The following is a 20,163-nucleotide window of genomic DNA, read 5'->3' on the forward strand; positions in this document are numbered from 1 at the left end:
AAATAAACGACCCCGGGTTTTACACAAACTCGCATTCATAACTACGATTGGGAACAAAAAGAGGATAAGCGAGTCGGCTCCTCCATAGCGTTTCCCAAGTACTTATTATGTCAAGTTGGCCCTGTAGCTCAGTGGTTAGATCACTGGTTTGATAAACCAGGGGTTGTGGGTTCATATCCTACTCCCTGAGAAGGGTTGCGTCAGGAAGGGCATCCGGCGTAAAAATTGTGCCAAACATATGTGGGTTCATCTGAGATGACACGCTGTGGCGACCCCGAAAGGGACAAGCCGAAAGAAACTTACTTTTACACATAGGACTATTTTGAGAACAATGCATATTTAAAAAAAAAAAAGGCTGTCGGGGAGAGGTTGGGCACAACACGCTGTCCTTTTGACCGGTAGTATGGCGCCGTGAAAATGGTGACGTCACGTGAATGACCTCTACTGCTGGTCAAACAGAGCTGGTCGACATTCTGGGAGACATTGAACCGGAGGAGAATATTTACAATGCCCGAGACCTGTTGTGCTGTTGGTTGTCACCGTAGATAAGACAGATAATCAAAGAGATCATTCTATAGCATACCAGCTGAAAAGACCAGAAAAAAATTTATGGATTTCGGCAATCAAACGGGATGGATGGTGCCCAACCAAATACATAAGCCTGTGTAGCGATTACTTCATTTCAGGTAGGAATTATTCTTCTCAATCTCAAATTACCAAAAAGTATTGATAATGCCAAATTCGTTCATTTGAGATCAATGCGTATTTAAAAAAAAGAAAATGAACCATCTGTCACAGAGAGGTTTACGTGTGACAGTGATATGCTTCCATGTACTGAGTTAAACCAGGGGTTGTGGGTTCGTATCCCACTGGGGTCTCCACTCCCTGAGAAGGGTTGCTTCAGGAAGGGCATCCGGCGTAAAAATTATGCCAAACATATATATGCGTTCATCTGAGATGATACGCTGTGGCGACCCCGAAAAGGACAAGCCGAAAGAAACACACTCTGAGGAGCCAACTCCTTTCCTCTTTTTTTTCCAATTATAGTTAATGACTGCGAGTTTGTGTAAAACCAGGGGTCATTTATTTAAATATTGGTATTTGTATTGAAAAAATCTGAGTGGGTCCATCAGTATGTGGGATTTATTCCTGTTTGAGAACAGATCCAGCAACGAAGTATTTATATGCATCCAGACGTTTATAATCTTTCAAAATTTTCAGTGTAAATCTCGACAACTTACTCACCAGATACATGTGTCTATCCAGTTGTCCAAGGCAAATGGAAGCAAATTAACATCAGCGAGGCAGTTCAACAGTGTTGGAAGGAATAACACCAAGCTGGAGTTTCACTTCCCCAAAAACTGGAATTGGGTTTTAAGGCAAGACTGTATTTTATTTTCAGACATATTTTTGGTTCACTGTGAGATTCCTCTTCTTGGATTTTACAATGAAAAACTAAGTCCTTTATCTTATCAAAAGATTGACTATACTACTGTGTATTACATTTTCATAAAAGTAGACTCTTTGTTACTAAAAGTGTGCTTTATAGCTTATTGTCATGAGCAGTACAATAGGACTGAAATGTATGACTCCAGTCAAAAGCGAGTTCCAAAAAACATTTTTCAATGACAGGTACAGAGGTAATCATAGATATTGTGCACCATCATTACATCAGTGCCAATCTTTCCCAAATTGGAGAGGCTCAAATATCTTTGGGTTTTTTTCAATAACCCTGTCCTGTCCAATTTCGTACTTTCAACAGATACAACTAGACAAGCAGTTTCAGCTTCGTACTTGACGCCCTTCTTCACAAGGTTTAGGATTGCCTTCCAAGTCCACATAATATAGATTCCATCCTTGACTTTAAGTGATTGTTGTCATGAAACATTTTGTTGTTGCTGTTGTTACTGCTCCTTGTTGTCTGTTTTGCATGCCAAAACGGTTCCAGGATATTAAGATACCAATCCACCATACTGGATAACCAAGCAGCCCAACAGGACAAGTTTAAAAGATGGAAAAAAAAAGTGTGTTCTAATTCAGATGTAATTGTGTATTTTGACCACAAGGTGTCAGAGACTTTTTAATAAGACACTACGGAAAATTTTCAAAGTGCGGGAAAAAATATATAGAGGGACAATTTGGCAATATTTTTATTATTTATTCTAGTGGTTGGTGTAGAACTGCATTTATACTACAGTACTACTCACACATTTCAGTTATTTAACAATAAAATTCATAGCATGACATTGTAAAAGTGCTCAGTATTTGAAGATGTTAAAGAATTCTTCAATCAAACCTTTTTTTAAAGTTAGTTCTTGTTTTGTCACTTTAACTTATCGGCCAAAGCACAGTGGCGTATGACAATATATTTTTGTCCAAACTGTTTACTTGTTACCCATCACAGAAATCTGTCTTGTCTTTTTCAAAGACCAGACTTTTTTTTTCACTTTTTAAATACAGCTTTCAAAGTGTTCTATGAGTGAGGTTTCATTGGAGCACACAAGGCACAAGAGTATAAGGTGTTCTTGGCGGGATTTAGATTGTATTTGCTGCATTCTCCATAAAGGTAATGCACGAAAGTTCCCTCTGTTTTAAAAGTTGAGAGAAAAATAGAGGCGATTTTAACTTCAAGAACCCCCCACCCGCCAGTAATCAATGGAAGGTGATAATGAAGTGAAAATTGAGGCTACTTGTTGGTACGACAGGTACTATGGCTGCAAATGTATGCTTAAAGGGCTCCGGTCATGAAATGGACGATTTTTAGTATGTTATTAATGAAAAAACGTCAGCCAATATGGGCCCATGCATTTTTTCACCACAAAACATGATTTATACAGCTTTTTGTAACTCCCGCCATTAAAATTCTCTCAAGGGATTTGTTTTTGAGAAGAAACAGGAAGTGACCGTAAATGACAGCGGCGCCCCCAAGTGGACTGGTTTGTTTCCATTAGTTTTACCTCCAGGACGGTAGCTCGGTGTTCCTTCGTGTTAGCCAAAATGCCGACTTATTGCATTGCTGGACATTGCTTGAAAACTCGAGAGAATGGAGAGACCTGGTTCATTGTGAAAAATGGATTGAACGAGTGGAGAGGACAAGAGCTTCGTGGGGTCCAAATAATAGGTAGGCAAATAATACGGTGTTCAACAAGTACTCCGGCGGCTTTGAACATCCCCCTAAAAGCAGCACGGCTCAGCTCCATTATATGCCACCACGGCGCTGAAAATCAGCCACACCGGCTGAGGCGCCGTGTTCGGCGATCACTGCTTCTGCGAAGGCTGCGCGTCAGGCTTTGCGGACGGGGGCGGCTCTGAAGAACCCAGCCGAGAATGCCTCACTCAGCCGCGTGCGCACAGTAAAGCGTCCCGGCTCGACTGTGTTGTTCATCGTGTACTGCAGCGTCTATGAACACCTCCCTAAAGCAGGACAGCTCGGCTCTGTCATAAGCCATATCGGCCGGCTCATCCGCGATGGTTAATCTCCGCCGTGGAATTGGATTGGATGGGGATGCGGTTTGGCCATGATTGTATATCATCTGAATATGGCTCGAAACAATAGTGTAATATTGCCCCGAGAGCTCAAAACAATAGTGTAATATTGCCCGAGAGCTCAAAACAATCGTGTAATATTGCCCCAGTAACTTCACTCGGCTGTGTAGTGTTCTGCTTTTCGAAAAGAGCTTCCGTGTCAGAAGGGGCGCGTTTGTCTCCCATAGTAGGGTGCCGCGTGTTTTCATTGGCGAATGTCCGGGTGACGTCACGGACAGAGGATGCAGCCAATATGGCGAACACTTGGATATCGTAGAATGACACTTCTGCACTTCTTCATTTCCAGGTATATTTGGAGTCTATCTGACACAAGTAAGGAGATATTTTCAGAAGCATATGTATAATTGAACACCAAATATGAAGGTGAGCAAAAGTGAACAAAAAAAGAAAACAATTTAATCACCAAACCTACAGCATGTATAGCGTTTTTATTTTGTGATGCTTTTCTAGTATATTTTTCGTTATTTTTTTGTCCGTTTGTGGGGCTTAGTTTTGGGTAATTTTACTGCTCTGATCATATGTTCCATCATCTCGGGTCTGCCCGAAATGAATCCATCCAAGATTTAGCTGTGCATGACATTACCGTCACTATTTCACAGATGAGTTTGTATATTTCGAATAAACAACAAATCCTCATTTGGTGAATATTGAGCCTTCCCATCACTTTGGGAAAGGTTAATATTTGTCAAATCAGATCTTTGATCACCATAATGTTTAAGTCTTGTGTCACTTTTACAAGTTTCAGCCTTTCCCTGACATTCGTCTTGTTGCGTGGTGTGCAACCTCAAATGTTTAATGTGTTTGACTTTCATTCACGCCCTCTGGATGTTGCTGCTGATGTCAATTAGCTAATTCAGGATCTTTTTTACAGATCTCAAAAATGTTTCTCTCATCAAATGCCTTTGTTTTCCTTGATCTAGCTACTGTCTGTTTTGGTTTCTTAAAGACACATATTTTGTTTACTGTTGCCGCTTTGTCTTTGTTTTTTTGTGTCTCTCTCACCCCTCTAGAAATTCTGTGTTCGACTGATTGACTTTGATCCTCAAGAAAACTTAAATTGAAATACGAAGAAATCAGAGAGGAAGCTCAAAAACTCCACTGTGACAGAAATAAACTATTCTGGCTTAAACAGGATGGAGAGATTCCATTCTGCTTGGTCTAACATTTGAAAAGGACACTAACAAGTACCGCCAGGTGTGCTGAAAATAAATTAAATGTTCACTCCATTTTGTTACAGTAACATAATATGTGACCAAGAACGTTATATGCAGACATTTGCTCTTGTGCGAAAACTAAATGAAGTCTAATTCATTCACTGCAACTTTGAACTGAGACACTATCACCAAACTATAACTAAATTGTAGAATGTTTTTAATATATTTTGTCATAAGGTATTTATGTGCATGATTGCAAGTTTAAAGTCATTAACATTCACTTTTTAATTTGGAGGTTATTTTGCCAAAAACGATTTGTTGTTCATACAGTGCTTCTTTGATTTGTGTTCAAAATATTTTAAGTCTATATACTGTATTATCTCTTGGGCATGGTGGCACAGCTGTAAAGAGTGGGCCTCACAGTTCTGAGGACGCCGGTTCAATATTGGCCTCGCCTGTGTGGAGTTTGCATGTTCCCCCAGTGCCTGTATTGGTTTTCTCCCGGCACTCCAGTTTCCTCCCACATCCCCAAAACATGCAATATTAATTGGACACTTTAAACTGCCCCTGGGTGTGATTGTAAGTGCGGGTGTTTGTCTCCATGTGCCCTTCGATTGGCTGGCAACAGCTGTGATAGGCTCCAGCACTCCCTGCAACTCTCGTGAGGATAAGCGCCAAAAGAAAATGTGTGTATATATATATATATATATATGTATATATATATATATATATATATGCGGCACGGTGGCTCAGCTAGAAAGCAATGACCTCACAGTTCTGAGATCCCGGGTTTTCCCCGTGCTGCATGGGTTTTATCGAGTCACTCCGGTTTCCTCCCACACCCCAAAAACCTGCAACTTTAATTGGATAGATGGAGATTATGTCTTGTTCAAAATTGACTGGATGCTGTGTATTTTCTTGTCTGACATCCAGTCCAGGTTGAATTGCATACAACTTTGTTTTCCAATTAAATCTAAAACATTGTATTTTGAGTTAATCATAACACTTTTGAAACTGGTCCAACCCCAGAACCCACAATTAAAAAACAGCAATCTAGTCATCACTCACTCAACATTATACACTACAGTATATTAGCATTCTGATAGAACAAAAAATACAACTAGTAAACACAATGGTGCAAATATTTATCTGCTTCCCCACCCACGCAAAACAACAGTCTTCTTTTCTTTTCGGCGGGTCATTTTTTTCCCCATCGCTTTCCTATGGCGTCAATGCAGCCCTATGGGGGCACAAACCAGTGCAATCTGTAGGCCGGTCCCAAGCCCGGATAAATGCAGAGGGTTGCGTCAGGAAGGGCATCCGGCGTAAAAACTGTGCCAAACAAATATGAGCGTTCATCTAAAGAATCCCATACCGGATCGGTCGTGGCCCGGGTTAACAACGCCCGCCCCCGGCACTGCTAACCTGCAGGGCGTCGGTGGAAATTCAGCTACTGTGGGTCGAAGACAAAGAAGAGGAGGAAACCGGATCCAGCGTCAGAAGAAAAAGAGGAATGCACAGAGCCTACAACTGAGTGTAGGGACTTTGAATGTTGGGACTATGACAGGAAAAGCACAGGAGTTGGTTGACATGATGATTAGGAGAAAGGTTGATATTCTGTGCATCCAAGAGAGCAGGTGGAAAGGTAGTAAGGCTAGAAGTTTGGGAGCAGGGTTTAAATTATTCTACCACGGAGTAGATGGGAAGAGAAATGGAGTAGGGGTTATTTTAAAGGAAGAGCTGGCTAAGAATGTCTTGGAGGTGAAAAGAGTATCAGATCGAGTGATGAGACTAAAATTTGAAATTGAGGGTGTTATGTATAATGTGGTTAGCGGCTATGCACCACAGGTAGGATGTGACCTAGAGTTGAAAGAGAAATTCTGGAAGGAACTAGATGAAGTAGTTCTGAGCATCCCAGACAGCGAGAGAGTTGTGATTGGTGCAGATTGTAATGGACATATTGGTAAAGGAAACAGGGGCGATGAAAAAGTGATGGGTAAGTACGGCATCCATGAAAGGAACTTTGAAGGGCAGATGGTGGTGGACTTTGCAAAAAGGATGGAGATGGCTGTAGTGAACACTTATTTCCAGAAGAGGGAGGAACATATAGTGACCTACAAGAGCGGAGGTAGAACCACGCAGGTAGATTATATTTTGTGCAGACGATGTAATCTGAAGGAGGTTACTGACTGTAAAGTAGTGGTAGGGGAGAGTGTAGCTCGACAGCATAGGATGGTAGTATGTAGGATGATTCTGGTGGTGGGTAGGAAGATTAAGAAGACAAAGGTAGAGCAGAGAACCATGTGGTGGAAGCTGAGAAAGGAAGAATGTTGTGCGGCCTTCCGGAAAGAGGTGAGACAGGCTCTCGATGGACAACCGAAGCTCCCGGAAGACTGGACGACGACAGCCAAGGTGATCAGAGAGACAGGCAGGAGAGTACTTGGTGTGTCATCTGGTAGGAAAGGGGAGAAGGAGACTTGGTGGTGGAACCCCAAAATACAGGGAGTCATACAAGGAAAGAGATTAGCGAAGAAGAAGTGGGATACTGAGAGGACTGAGGAGAGGCGAAAGGAGTACATCGAGATGCGACGTAGGGCAAAGGTAGAGGTGGCAAAGGCTAAACAAGAGGCATATGAAGACATGTACACCAGGTTGGACACGAAAGAAGGAGAAAAGGATCTCTACAGGTTGGCCAGACAGAGGGATAGAGATGGGAAGGATGTGCAGCAGGTAAGGGTGATTAAGGATAGAGATGGAAATGTGTTGACTGGTGCCAGTAGTGTACTAAATAGATGGAAAGAATACTTTGAGAAGTTGATGAATGAAGAAAATGAGAGAGAAGGAAGAGTTGAAGAGGCAAGAGTGAAGGACCAGGAAGTGGAAATGATTACTAAGGGGGAAGTCAGAAAGGCACTACAAAGGATGAAAAATGGAAAGGCAGTTGGTCCTGATGACATACCGGTAGAGGTATGGAAGCAATTTGGAGAGATGGCTGTGGAGTTTTTGACCAACTTATTCAACAGAATACTAGCGGGCGAAAAGATGCCTGAAGAATGGAGGAAAAGTGTTCTAGTTCCCATTTTTAAGAACAAAGGGGATGTTCAGAGCTGTGGGAACTATAGAGGAATAAAGTTGATGAGCCACACAATGAAGTTATGGGAAAGAGTAGTGGAGGCTAGACTCAGGACAGAAGTAAGTATCTGCGAGCAACAGTATGGTTTCATGCCTAGAAAGAGTACCACAGATGCATTATTTGCCTTGAGGATGCTCGTGGAAAAGTACAGAGAAGGTCAGAAGGAGCTACATTGTGTCTTTGTGGATCTAGAGAAAGCCTATGACAGAGTACCAAGAGAGGAACTGTGGTACTGCATGCGTAAGTCTGGTGTGGCAGAGAAGTATGTTAAAATAGTACAGGACATGTATGATGGTAGCAGAACAATGGTGAGGTGTGCCTTAGGTGTGACAGAGGAATTTAAGGTGGAGGTGGGACTGCATCAGGGATCAGCTCTGAGCCCCTTCCTATTTGCAGTGGTAATGGATAGGCTGACAGATGAGGTTAGACTGGAATCCCCTTGGACCATGATGTTCGCAGATGATATTGTCATATGCAGTGAAAGCAGGGAGCATGCAGAGGAACAATTGGAAAGATGGAGACATGCACTGGAAAGGAGAGGAATGAAGATTAGCCGAAGTAAAACAGAATATATGTGCGTGAATGAGAAAAGTAGAGGGGGAAGAGTGAGGCTACAGGGAGAAGAGATAGCGAGGGTGGACGACTTCAAATACTTGGGGTCAACAATACAGAGCAATGGAGAGTGTGGTCAGGAAGTGAAGAAACGGGTCCAAGCAGGTTGGAACAGCTGGCGAAAGGTGTCTGGTGTGTTATGTGACAGAAGAGTGTCTGCTAGGATGAAGGGCAAAGTTTACAAAACAGTGGTGAGGCCGGCCATGATGTACGGATTAGAGACGGTGGCACTGAAGAAACAACAGGAAGCTGAACTGGAGGTGGCAGAAATGAAGATGTTGAGGTTCTCGCTCGGAGTGACCAGGTTGGATAGGATTAGAAATGAGCTCATTCGAGGGACGGCCAAAGCTGGATGTTTTGGAGACAAGATTCGAGAGAGCAGACTTCGATGGTTTGGACATGTTCAGAGGCGAGAGAGTGAGTATATTGGTAGAAGGATGCTGAGGATGGCGCTCCCAGGCAAAAGAGCGAGAGGAAGACCAAAGAGAAGGTTTATGGATGTGGTGAGAGAAGACATGAGGGCAGTTGGGGTTAGAGATGAAGATGCAGGAGATAGGCTAAGATGGCAAAAGATGACACGCTGTGGCGACCCCTAACGGGACAAGCCGAAAGGAAAAGAAGAAGAAGCTTTCCTATGGCGTCAGATGGCTATCAAAACAACGTGAGCACAAACTACGTAGAAACGAGGGTAATTGGCACATAAAAAAACCCGACCATTTTCGTTCACATTCCGTTTTTTTCACGTGCCCATGACGCTCGTGTTACAGAGTGTACGCTCACGTTGTTTTGATACCCACTTGAATCCATTGTTGCGAGCAATCGTCTTTTCGGACTGCGACGCGACTTCCGGGTTGGTGGCGTCATCGGCACGCGTGTTGATACGTTTCTCTTAAAAGCAGCTGCACAACTAGCCGTTGTCGGCGACATTTTTCGTCTTGATTTAAGTTAAAACAAACTCATGGGCAGTCGTTTCTGATCTTTGGCGCATTACCAACAAACATGCTCCGCTAACAATCGAAATGCAACGCCCCCCCAGGAAGTCAGATTTGAGGTTGGTGGCGCACATTACCGTAATAAATAATATAAATAATACTACTATAAAATAATGTAACAAGACATCGACTATCATATAAAATGTATGTATACCTTTTTTTTGGTTTAACACTCTATGTACATCTATACAACTATACAATGTGATTGTATTTTTCATTTTTATCCATACCTAAATATAATGCGCTCGATTAACCTTTTGAAAATATTTTTGTAAAAATGTGCGCATTATTTTCAAGGAATTGCAGTAATAATTTTGGGTGTGTCACAGATAGCTAGTGAAAAAATAACATGTATTCCTATTCAGAATTTTTTTGGTGATACATTGCAAAAGCGTATTCAGTTCCCACAAGGAGCAAAGGAAAGTGACCAGAAATTAGGTCTGAAAATCTATTAATTTCTTAAATCAGATTAATCACATTTTTTAAATTTTGGATTACTCATGTTGAATCGCTTTGATCAAATAACCCACACATAATACTGCATTTTGCTTTCAGATGGTATTTTAAACTTGATACGCTTTGATGAAACGAGATATCCAAAGGTGCAAGGTATGCAAATTACCTTCATTTCAACTAAAGACCTATCAGGGTGACTTTTGAAGCAATGTTTGCTGGCGAGCACGCCAGTCCAAGATCATCTTTGCACTGGCGTAAGCACTGACCTATTATCACTGGACCTATATTAACTTGCACCACCTTTCAAACGTATAGTCCAAAAAAATTGTGTAATTTATTGGCGTTAATACATGATTCTCGTGATATGTCGTTATTAATCTTTTTCTTTTCCTTTTGGCTTGTCCTGTTCGGAGTCGCTTCAGCGTGTTATCTTTTTCGATGTAAGCTCATCTCCTGCATCTTCCTAACACCCACAGCCCTCATGTCTTCCTATCACAACATCTGTTAATCTTCTGTACTAATTATGACAGCCCTACAAGAAGTGTCTTCTTTTCTAGCCACTAGTTTACATGGTAAGGAAATGCAGTGCACCTTAGCATTTGGTTGGCAGATGTCATGGCAAGCAATATCCCTTTAGAGGTACAGCAAATTCACTTCAAACATCCATCCATCTATTTTCCATGTTCTCATGAGGTTCGTGGGTGAGATCATTTCCCGGCTGACTGTGCGAGAGGCAAGGTATACCCTAAACTGGTCGCCATCTTATTGCAGGGCACGTACAGCGCAGTACTCTATTACACGATTCACACATGCATTCACACCTACGGGCAGGTCAGAGTTTACCGTACCATGCATGTTTTTGAGATGTGGGAGGAAATCAGGATATGCAGACAAAAACCCTCAGGAGGAACATACAAACTCCACACAGGTGAGGCCAGATTTGAACCCGATTCTTCAGAATTGTGAGGCAGGTTTTCTAAAAGGTCACCCTCCGTGTCGCCCACTTCAAACAACATAAAAAAATGAAATATACTATATAAATGTTTTCAGAAGCTATTTTTGGTAAAAATAAAATAAATAATAATAATAATGAAACAAATTATCTTAATCATTCTTGACTTCTACATAAGTGGGACTTTACAACAACAGGAAAATAAAAGTCCTAGGGTGACAACAGTTGAGAACCACTGCTATACAGGGAAGAACTAGTAGAATCTTTTTTAAGAAAGGGTCTTATTCACCAACATACAGTATATCTCAAGTCTTCCTAAAAAGAATCACAGATAGCTGTCTATTAAAGTGTTTTTTAAATTTTTATTTAGCAGACACCTGAGAAGAAATTCAAAAAACAATACTTGAGAAGAAATCGATAATCTGCTCTATTGTCTGTTAATTTACAGTCGGGAGATTAAAAACATTCTCTACATCAAGAAAAGCCTTGGTAAAGGACAGGAAAGTAAATTGTCCCATCATTTCAGCATTGGCAGACTGCCCGGTATCATCTCAGGAAACGCAGTCAGACAGGCAGCGGTTCCTCCTCCCTTATCAGCACATCCTGTCCTACGCTGTGACGGCTACACCGTTCACACCCTTCTCAATATCACACTGACGGGGATCACACAGTCATCAATCAACTTGAACAAACTTCACCATGATGCTGAACACTCTTCCTCCCCAAATGAATGGGGGTGATTGCATTTTTTTCAGCTTTAAGACAGCGAACCATCAAAGACTGGTCACTGAATGGAGTGGGGCGCAATCAACAAATGGCTTCTAGCAGATGTCAATGGTGATAAGGGCAGCGGATTGACTCATATGAAATTAAGCACATGTATCTGTCATTTCATTTGCATTCCCCTCTGACATTATTACACCGATAGAGCAGGGGTCACCAACGCAGTGCTCGCGGGCAAATGGTAGCCCGCGAGGACCATATAAGGCACCCGTGAGGTATGTTCTAAAAATACCGTAGGCCACAAATTGTTACGATTATTTATTTGTGCTTTAAATTCTGAATCTGACTTGCATACATGAATTAAAATTTTAATATACCTGTAATGTCATTTACATAAATTAAAACAAAAATATTTTATGTACGTGTAATGAACTGAGTCTGAAATTTGCCGCAAACAGGTCACGTAGCCCTTCATACGATCGGTGCTCACAATGTAGCCCTCAGCCTCAAAAAGTTTGCCAAGCCCTGCGATAGAGGGATTAAACAGCATGAAGGAAAATTTCACATGTGGTAAATCTATGCAGAATTCAGGCAGGTTTACTTGGCTGTTACTGATATTTAAAAGTGTTGGTATTTTTAAAAAATGCTGCAGTTTCTCCATCAGAATATCTTCTTTTTCTTACGGCTTGTCCCATTTGGGGTCGCCACAGCGTGTCATTTTTCTCCATCTAAGCCCATCTCCTGCATCTTCCTCTATAACCTCAGCTGGCCTCATGTCTTTCCTCACAACACCCATCAACCTTCTCTTTGGTCTTCCTCTCGCTCTTTTGCCTGGCAGCTCCATCCTCAGCACCGTTCTATCAATATACTCACTCTCTCACCTCTGGACATGTCCAAACCACCGGAGTCTGCTCTCTCGAACCTTGTCTCCAAAACATCCAACTTTGGCTGTCCCTCTAATGAGCTAATTTCTAATCCTATCCAACCTGCTCAATCCTGGCAAGAAGCTCAACTATTTCATTTCTGCCACCTCCAGCTCTGCTTCCTGTTGTCTATTCAGTGCCACCCTCTCTAATCTGTACATCATGGCTGGCCTCACCACTGTTTTATAAAGTTGCCTTTCATCCTAACAGGGACTCTTTTGTCACATAACACACCAGACACCTTCCACCAACCTGCTAGGACCCGTTTATTTACTTCCTTACCACACTAACCATTGGTCTGTATTGTTGACCCCAAGTATTTGAAGTCGTCCGCCCTTGCTATCTCTTCTCCCAGGAGCCTCATGCTTCCCCCTCGACCCCTCTCATTTACTCACATATATTCTGTTTTACTTCAGCTAATCTTCATTCCTCTCTTTTCCAGTGCATACCTCCATCTTTGTAATTGTTCCTCCACCTGCTCCGTGCTTTCACTGCACATAACAATAGCATCTGCAAATATCATGGCTCAAGGGGATTCCAGCAAACAAGAAGGGGCTCGGAGCTGATCCCTGATGCAGTCACACCGCCACCTTAAATTCTTCTGTCACACCTACGGCACACCTCACCATTGTTCTGCTGTCATACATGTCCTGTACTATTTTAATTTATTTCTCCGCCACACCAGAATTTACGCATGCAGTACCACAGTTCCTCTCTTGGTACTCTTCTTCTTCTTTTCCTTTCATCTTGTCCCATTAGGGGTCCCCAAAGCGTGTCATCTTTTTCCATCTAAGCCAATCTCGTGCATCTTCCTCTCTAACACCCACTGTCCCCATGTTTTCCCTCGCAACATCCATCAACCTTTTCTTTGGTCTTCCTCTTGTTCTTTTTCCTGGTAGCTCCTTGCTCAGAACCCTTCTACCAATATACTCACTCTCTCGCCTCTGGATGTCCAAACCATCAAAATCTGCTCTCTCGAACCTTGTCTCCAAAACATCCAACTTTGGCTGTGCCTCTAATTAGCTCATTTCTAATCCTATCCACCCTGCACACTCTCAGCGAGAACATCAACATCCTTATTTCTGCCACCTCCAGTTCTGCTTCCTGTTGTTTCTTCAGTGCCACTGTCTCTAATCCGTACATCGTGGCCAGCCTCACCACTGTTTTATAAACTTTTCCCTTCATCTGAGCAGAGACTCTTCTGTCACGTAACACACCAGAGACCTTCTGCCAACTGTTCCAAGCTGCCTGGACCTGTTTCTTCACTTCTTTATCACACTCACCATTGCTCTGGATTGTTGGCACCAAGTATTTGAAGTCGTCCACCCTTGCTATCTCTTTTCCCTGTAGCCTCACACTTCCCCCTCCACCCCTCTTATTCACGCACATATATTCTGTTTTACATCGGCTAATCTTCATTCACTCTGTCATAAGCTTTCTCTAGATCCACAAAAACACAATGTCGCTCTTTTTGACCTTCTCAGTACTTTTCTACTAGCATCTTCAAGGGAAATAATGTGGTATTCTTTCTAATCATGAAACCATACATATATGGGTGGAATATAAAGAGCAGAACTTTCTTTGGGGTTTATCAGAGACACTTTAAATGGCAGCAGGTGTGTGCAGACTCCCATTTAACCTGAGTTCAAATGTGAATTAATTTTAATTTTGAATACAGCCATATCCCGAGTTATGAGAGGTGTGCACATTTATGCAACCATATTATTTCACTTGTTTACATTTACTTCCATATATATATTTATTGAGTTTTCCAGCTAACATATGTTTATGGTGGAAAAGGTTTTTAAACAGTTTAAATTGGTCTATTTTTTAATGTCACAAAAACCTGGCCTTTGTACAAAGGTGCAGTCACTCACATTTGATGAGCGCGATCACGTCCGTGTGCCATCACACTCGCAAATCTGCACAGTCAAGCATGAAAAATCACGTGTGTAAAATTTGTTACGAGTAGAAAACATAGATATTGAAAGATGTCGCTTATTTTCTGTAGTCTTGACATTAATTTATGTGTTTATTTCATAAACGTTGGTAACAAAACAAGCGTGATCCTAAACAATTAGTATTTACTCGGAAACAGGAAATGCAAGTTAACCGTACTAAGCATGTTTGGAAGTGATGCCAAAAGCACATGTTCCGAGCTGCTTCACCTACTGCGAGCGCATTTATGTCAAAAGTCATGAACACCATGAGCCATGTCATAGGAAATTCAGCTACACCAGGGGTGCTCAATGCGTCGATCGTGAGGCAGTTTTGGTTGATCGATGGTGTGATGGCGTGCCCCCCCCCCAAAAAAAAGACAGCCTATCATCCACCTCGTTGCTTGATTCAGGTGTGGTCGATATGTTGAACACACACACACACACACACACACACACACACAAAGGAGCGTTATCGCAAGTCGGCCTCCTATTTACAGGTGTCACGGCGGTGCCCGTGTGCATGGCCAGTTGATCGCGAGAGGCTGGCTTCTAGAAATGTAGATCTTGGGGGAAAAAAAATCTGGGCACCCTTGAGTTACATTGAAAACATTTCTGGGATATAACACAGATAATGCTTCAGTATCCAAATATAATAAGTATGAGATTGTGATTTACTTTGACCTGATCTCAGTTCTAATGTTAGTCTAGTCTGTCCATATACTGTATTTAAGTGCGAACGGTCATTTTCCCCCGTTGTACCGAATTATCTTGAAGTTGAAAACTTTTCCCCTTTACATGCTTTAGAAAGATTTAGATAATCTACAACTAGCTTTCATCAATGGATTGACAATAGATAGCGCCGTAAATCATGCGAGATTATAACAATACATCATGATGAAATAAAATGATTTGATTATATGTGCATTTGGTTTAGAAATTGAATGTCTGTTGACGTTTTTAAAAATGTCTGTCTCAGTCTGTGCAGTGTCAAATTATGATTATGGTATTAGGTAACAACTACATACTCTGGTATAACAACTAAGTTATTTTAAGGTCTTGAGATTCCATCCCTAATCACACCCGCAACTTTATATCTGTGGGCATGACTAGTGGACTTCACCCGTAACTTTATATCTGCGGGTATGACTGACCACACCCGTACATTTTTCAAATGTGAGTGACTGAGGGTGTGTAGACTTTTTTATAGAACTGTGTTAACTTGAAGGGCCCATGTTCTTCCTGGAAGGGAGAATGGCAGAGTGTTTGGGAGCATGTGACCTATGAAACCTTTCAATGTGTACTTTTCTGTGCAGGTTGAAGAGAAGAGGAAGAAGTTTAACCTGGTGTGCCACAAACCTTTCTATGCTTGTTTATTTTGTATATGTTACAAAAGCTTTGGGCAGATATTGATAACATTGTAAAAGAGTAGTCTAGCAACAATAAGCACATACAAATTCTAGTTAAAATTCAGATGAAATTGTCAGGCGGAATGTGCTGGCAATTTTACTTCTTAAATGACTAAATGCAAAGTGGAAAATCTTAAGTCAAACATCCCTGAGGTTGTAAAATTCAGAATTCAACCAGAATCCGTTTCTAATTTTTACTTGTAATAAAACAGGTATGTCTAAAATGACTACCATAGTTTCAAAAACACTTCACTGCAGCTGTCTTGAGAAAGAGGTTTTAGCAGATTGAGAATGAGAAAGATTTTGAAAACAAAAGACATCCAAACAAATTACACACGACAAAGAAAAAACTACAGTAAACACTCATGCTCGCTCATGTTTAGCTAGTCTTCTTTAATGTGTAAGGAAAGGGGTAGCGCCTTGAGAGAACTTTTGTTGCGAATCGCCACTGTGTGAATAAACATTAGCGCTGATCAAATATGACTTTTGTCCGCATATATTGTGCACAAAAATTGTCTATCCTGAAAAATTTAACTTTGACTGGTTGGTACAGATAAAGCACAGAGCCGTAACATGGGCATACTTCTTGAACCTTTAACATAATATGCATTACTAGCCAATTTGGTTTAAATATTGTTGCCTGAATCCCATTCATCTATTTTCCATCCCCTTATTGGGTGAGCGTTATTTAGGCCTGTTGTGAGAAACAGCCCATGTCACCGATCGCAAGGTCCATACAAACAATCATTGAGAAAGTAAATTCTAATTGTTACCATTTGTCATTTAAACATGCTTGAGTGTAAAACAGAAACCTACAATTCAGCGAACGCTTTGAACTGATAAGAAACTACCCACCATAATAAATAAGAGAGCTGCCATTTTGTCTGCTTTATTTCAAACAATATGAAATAAACAAATATTATCACATGGCTCTTTCAAAACAATAATGTTGATTTAATTAGGATTAAGTTTTAGTCCTTTACAACGTCACAAATAGGACCACTTAAAGTGCAAAGAGACACGGGCTGTTATCATGAGCATGGAAGACGTTTTTATAAAGGTGACACCTGGAATTTAATAGCCTCTTTCTGAGGATGGCTGCTCGATGGGCCACCCTTGGGATGTTCCTGCAGAGTCAACACAATTTGTCAATCCAATACAGTACACAAAACACATCCACAGGGGCCTCTTTGCTAGCGATACACACACATTGTCTGCCAGTCAATAATTATCACACTGGAAAGACACTTGATCACATTTAAGATGGCAAGTCATGTCACAGTTTTAACAATTATGGCGTCATAAATTGGAGCATGACTCTAGAATCCTCAAAGAAATGTGGAATAGTAACTTATTCTCAGAAAAATAACTAATAACTAAATAAATGTTTTAACTTCAGTTAAAACTACTTTTCCAACTTAAGAGTCAATGATCATGAGTCAGAATTTGGGATAATTATTGACCAATAATGCATTGACTACAATCTTAGGACCATTCACGAGTCACTAAACATGTGGTAACATTGTTTAAAATAGTTTAGCAATGTTAACAATTAGCAGAATAAATGTGGCCCACTCAATTGACCCCTCCGCGGATATTGCGCAATCCACGTCACTGACCAATCAGAGGCCAGAGATCTGCATAGACCAAAGCCCGTTTTTGCTCCCGCCATTTTCTCTGACAACATTGAATGGTCCATTATAGGTTTAGTTTGCGTTTTATCGCGTATTTGGGTTATTTAACAAAAAATATGGTTAAGAGGTGTAGTCACGGACGAGAGGTATACTGAAAGGCTGGTTGGTGGAGTTCGATTCGTACCCAAAACCGAAGACCCAGTACGAAAAATGCCTTCGATGGATCAAACTTTGTGGAAGACCGCATCATCAACTAAATCCATCTAATATCAACCGGAACACATATGTTTGCACGAAGGTATGCCCTATATTTGATTTTCAATACAGGTCTCGTATAAATGAATTTGAAGTTCTTCGCTAGCTTAACACTGCTGCGTGTGAACGATTGACACACTTATTCTTTGTTAAGCGATATTTAGCGATGATCGGACTGCACAAACGTATTGATTTCTTGCTGGTTCGCGGCCAGAAGCTTAACCAGACGGTGTTTGCACGAAGATATGCCCTAAATTTGATTTTTAATACACGTCTCGTATAAATGAATGAGACGTTCTCCGCTAGCATAACACTGCTACGTGTGAACGATTGACACACTTATTCTTTGTTGAGCGATATTTAGCAATGATCGGACTGCACAAACGTATTGATTTCTTGCTGGCTCGCGGCCAGAAGCTTAACCAGACGGTGTTTGCACGAAGATATGCCCTAAATTTGATTTTTAATACACGTCTCGTATAAATGAATGAGACGTTCTCCGCTAGCATAACACTGCTACGTGTGAACGATTGACACACTTATTCTTTGTTGAGCGATACTTAGCGATGATCGGACTGCACAAACGTGTCGCTTTCTTGCTGGCTCACAGCCGAAGCTTAACCAGACTGTGTTTGCACGAAGATATGCCCTAAATTTGATTTTTAATACACGTCTCGTATAAATGAATGAGACGTTCTCCGCTAGCATAACATTGCTACGTGTGAATGATTGAATGAAATCAGAAGCATGGCGTCTCTCTCAGTTAAGAATGTCTTGTATTTAGAATCTATAATATATCGTTGATTTGAATGAAATCAGAAGCATAGAGTCTGTCTCAGTTCAGAATGTATTGTATTGTATTTGCCATTTTTACTGTTTGTCTTACGTGAGCGCACGTGGCGTGACGTCACTTCAGGAGGCGTGGTTAAGTGCCCTGTACGGAGGGGTCAATTGATGTTATCTGCGAGTGTAAATGTCATTCTTAAAATGAGCATTTGTTGAAAATAAAGACATGCCATATTGTTTAATACAAAACAATGGAAAAGCCCATTACAAGTGAAGAGTAAAAAAAATAAAAAGTTAGCAGGTTGTGGCAGGTAGAAATGTTAGCATGCTAAGGAGTCAACAAAATAAGTTAAGTGCAAGATCTTAAGTCCATTTCTTAAAATTTGCATTTAAGATAATCACGTTACATTCTTTTATCTGTCAAAATGGAAAAGCCTGTAGAAAAAGTTAAGTTGTAACAGCTAAGAATGTCAGGTAGAGTTTACAGTTAAGTGTAGTTCTTAAAGTGATCTTACATTAAAAAGGCATTTATGCTGCATTGTTGAAATTGAAAGTATGAAAAAGCCAATCAAAAATTAAGAGAAAAAAGCTACTTTGATACTGCAATTGACTGACAACAAGAGGGTTAGCCCTTCTGCCTATGACCTGAAGATAGCTGGGATAGGCTCCACCACTGCCGCAACACTTGTGAGGAAAAGTGGCTTTGAGAATGGATGGATGGAAACCTAGTTAATACTGATAAAACTAATTAAACAGGTGCAGCTCATTCAGAATGCTGCGGATTGGGTTCTGACCAGAATAAAGAGGTCAGAGCATATAGCTCCAATTCTATAGTCCTTACATTGGCTTCCAATCAGCTATAGAATGAATTTTAAAGTTCTGCTACTGAATTAAGTTAAAAAAAAATGCTAGTTAACAAGTTATTGCAGGTAGAAATGTTGGCAAGAGTGCTAAAGTTTAGTATGCTACAGACCCAGCAAAGTAATAAGTTAATGTGAATTGTGAGATGTAAACGTCACTCTTGTTATCAGTACATTAATACCACAGTTAAATTTGAAACAGCAGAAAAATACTATTACAACTTAGGAGGAAAGTTAATATGGCATCTAAAAATATTATGTAGAATGCTAATGGGTTATCAGGCTAACGAGCAAGTAAAGTAACGATTTAACTGTGCAAGATGTCAATCTTAATCATACCATTGGTTGGCAAACAATAGAATCATACATATATTTGTTTGTTTATAGTAGTAGGTGAGTAATAGCTATACTCCGGGACTCACCAGAAGCGCAACATGGTTGATGTGTTTTGTGTGAAAGGACACAGTTTAAGATCGTGCCTATCAGTACAACAGCGGTCATAATACTTTGAGATTCTAATTCTGTCACCGTGCATCCAGTATGCTTGTATTAATCATGTAAACATCAATAACACGATTTTTGTGCAACAAGAGGAAGATCACTTCCTGTATAATAACAAAATATACATTTGACTGACTGACTTTACAAGTGTTTTTGTCCTTGTCTATATTCCCCAAATAAGATTTGGTATAGTCAGAATATAAAAACTGATTGTTTTGGAACCATGAGATTGCCAGTGCACTTGCCACCATTAACATTTTAAGTTGTAAAAAAGTCCATTGCAATACTCT

At 40.8% G+C, this 20,163-nt stretch overlaps 1 protein-coding gene across 1 annotated transcript in view; it reads left to right on the forward strand.

Moving 5' to 3' along the window:
• LOC133509966 (transcription factor 7-like 1-A) overlaps positions 1-20,163 on the forward strand; it is a 30,924-nt gene that overhangs the window by 10,299 nt on the left and 462 nt on the right. Inside the window, exon 5 of the mRNA XM_061837607.1 lies at positions 15,745-15,774. Coding sequence (XP_061693591.1) covers positions 15,745-15,749 — 5 coding nt within the window. The 3' untranslated portion in view covers positions 15,750-15,774. The remainder of the gene's footprint in view (positions 1-15,744; positions 15,775-20,163) is intronic.

The sequence above is a fragment of the Syngnathoides biaculeatus genome, chromosome 1, assembly GCF_019802595.1.
Source record: "Syngnathoides biaculeatus isolate LvHL_M chromosome 1, ASM1980259v1, whole genome shotgun sequence".
NCBI lineage: Eukaryota > Metazoa > Chordata > Actinopteri > Syngnathiformes > Syngnathidae > Syngnathoides > Syngnathoides biaculeatus.